This window comes from Austrofundulus limnaeus, unplaced genomic scaffold, assembly GCF_001266775.1.
Source record: "Austrofundulus limnaeus strain Quisiro unplaced genomic scaffold, Austrofundulus_limnaeus-1.0 Scaffold738, whole genome shotgun sequence".
Taxonomy (NCBI): domain Eukaryota; kingdom Metazoa; phylum Chordata; class Actinopteri; order Cyprinodontiformes; family Rivulidae; genus Austrofundulus; species Austrofundulus limnaeus.
The window spans coordinates 167,757-170,593 of record NW_013953140.1 but is presented as its reverse complement, the minus strand read 5'-3'; the positions used below and the strand labels follow the sequence as shown (position 1 = coordinate 170,593).

At 39.7% G+C, this 2,837-nt stretch overlaps 1 protein-coding gene across 1 annotated transcript in view; it reads left to right on the top strand.

Moving 5' to 3' along the window:
- LOC106532255 (E3 ubiquitin-protein ligase TRIM33) overlaps window positions 1-1,421 on the top strand; it is a 7,965-nt gene extending 6,544 nt beyond the window's left edge. The window contains exons 6-7 of the mRNA XM_014028278.1: window positions 285-404; window positions 511-1,421. Coding sequence (XP_013883732.1) covers window positions 285-404; window positions 511-774 — 384 coding nt within the window. The 3' untranslated portion in view covers window positions 775-1,421. The remainder of the gene's footprint in view (window positions 1-284; window positions 405-510) is intronic.
- Window positions 1,422-2,837: the final 1,416 nt, after the last annotated feature.

Here is a 2,837-nt window from a genome sequence, read left to right as displayed (position 1 = left end):
AACTAATACACTATCAGAGTTTTATATATTTATACTTCTCATTCAACCACAGTTAAATTCACTCTATCTAGGAGGCTCAGTTTATATGGATAGTTTTTATTTTTTACAACAACAAGCTGCAATGAAAACAAGCAGAAATGAAATAAAAGTAACGACTTTCTACTTCTTGTCTTTTTTAAAAATGTAAGAAGGAAAAAGTAGGCTGAAAAATAATTACTGAAGTAAAGTACAGAAAGACAAAACTTCTTCAGTACAGCAAAGTATTTGTGTTTCCTTGTTTGCAGCTGGAGTTTTGGACCAGGCTGATGTTTGTAGCAGAACGTCTGACCCTCTGTTGTCCTCCGTATCAGACGGCTGCACAGCTGGTCTCTGACCTCTGGCTGCTGTTTCAGGACGCCTCTCAGGTACCACTGGGTTTACTAACGGGTCAACTGAACCAGCCTCAGGTTCTGCACAGCTCAGACCAGTCCGATCAGTACCAGTCCGATCAGTACCTCCTGTTGTTTCCAGGACCGCGCCTTGCTCAAGCTGCAGCGAAGTTTCCAGAAGAAGTTGGTGGAAGTTCTGGGAGGAGAGCTGCATCCTTCCCTCCTGATGGCACCAGGTCCAAACCATCCGTGTGCTGACGGCGGCCCGGCGGCCTCAGCAGCCAGCGACACGCTGCAGAACCAGAACACTGCATCAGGGTCCAAACTGCTCAATCTGAGGAAGAGGCTGAGAGATTTCCTGGTTCTGAACACAAGTTCTGCAGCCAAGAGAGCAAAGAAGAGCTAAGTGAAGGTCCAACCCCCTGCCTCTGAGCCAGGCAGGAGCCAGACAGGTTGGACTCTTTCCAGAACCACATTATTATTTATTAAATGATCTGTTTTATTGTTCGGTTTAAAAGAATCTGTTACACATGAAATGAAACAGCAGAGCTGCTCATCACAACCTGACACACAACTGACCCTTTAAACATCTGTTACAGGTTTTATATCTGGTTTTCTACATTCTTTTACTTTATTTCATTATTATTGGATGATTTTTACATCCATAAATGACTGATGTGAAACCCCACAGGTCAGCAGACGAATCATTAAAATATCATTTAAAGGTTGATGCAGAGAATCTGATGTAAACTTCATTCAGATCGTATAAAATTTAATCAACATCTGGTCCAGATGTTGAACATTTTTGTTTTTGTGCCAAGTTTATAAAACCAGTTTATTGTTGGTGAACATGTTTACAGCTGCATCATCTCAGTTTAGTTGTTTTGAATGATGTTGTATTTATTGAAGAAACAGCTAAAGGTAAAATATTTTAGCTGTGGTTCGGATTATTTCATTTTCTTTATAGAAACGTTTTGTTAAAATGTCAACAAATGTACAGAAATACTCCGACCTGAAACAGTATTTTTACATTAAAGACAAATCGTTCTGTTTTCTTGTAGTGATAATTGTGTCTAAAGGTTTGCGTGTCGTCTCGCTCCTCTTCCTCTGACTTGTGCTCCTGGATGGAGGTCCTGGAAGGAGGTCCTGGATGGAGGTCCTGGAAGGAAACTAAACCTTTTTATTACCCAGTGACCTCCAGCTGGAGAAACCCAGTGTTCCTGGATCAGAGAGCAGATAATCTGCTGACACAAAGTCCTGGTTCTCCTCCCAGGAGAGGAGAAGCTGCACCTTCACATCCTGCATTAAGGGCCTGGAACACCACAAAAAATAGGAGTTTATGTGGTTTATTTTAAAATGGAAAAATGCATAAAAATACCCCCAAAAGTTTTTTTTTTAATTTGATTGAGACTTTTTTCATTTAAAAATTGATTATATAAACAACTAAAAAAAATACATATCATAAATAAATGAAAGGCAGAAAGAACAAAAACAAATCTTACATCTGCCCCTTTAAAAAAAAGTTCATTTTAAGGTGTTGAAAGTATATATTTAATGATCACAAGATGTTCAGATTGTGGCCACCAGGGGGCAGTGCAGCTCTGCTCTCCATGACCCCTCAAATCAAGTCAACTTTATTTATATAGCTCATTTAAAAACAGCTGCCGTTGGCCGAAGTGTTTCACATGTTGCAACTATTAAAACAAAGCATGACAGACAGAGCACAAATAATGATAAAACCATAAAAACAGACCAAATAAACAGGGAAACAACTCTCAAACTACAGTATGTTAAAAGCTTTGAAAACAGGTGTGTTTTAAGAAGAGATTTAAAAACTCCAAGAGTTGAGGCCTGTCTGATGTGAAGAACAGCTGGTTCCACAGTTCAGGAGCCACGACTGAAAAGGCTGGGTCACCTCTGTGGACCAGTCTGGACTGTGGGACCACCAAGAGCAAATGATCACTGGATCTGAGAGATGTGGAGGCACGTAGGGCTGCAGGAGGTCAGACAGGTGTTCAGCATCAGTCCATTCAGAGCCTTAAAGGTCATCATTAAAAGTTTAAAATCATTTCTAAAACACAGGGAGTCACTGAAGGGACATCTGATCCCTCTGAGCTGCAGGTGAGAGTCCAGCCTGACCAACTCCAGCAAACAGACTCACAATAATCCAGCTGAGATGGAATAAAAGTTTTAATTATTCACACATCAAGGTCTCTGAAAGGTAAAAACCATCTGATTTTACTACAGAATTAATCTGTTTCTCAAATTAAAGTTTGAATCAAAGACCTGATGAAGAGTTTCTCCTCAGAGCTGCAGGACAAACTCTGACCTGATGACTAAAAGTGTCTAAAGTATTCACATTCATTACTGAAGTACAAGTACAGATACTTGGGTTTAAAAAAACTTTTTGGAAGTAAAGTATCAACTTGAGCTTTTTACTCAAGTAAAAGTATAAAAGTACAGGTTTTA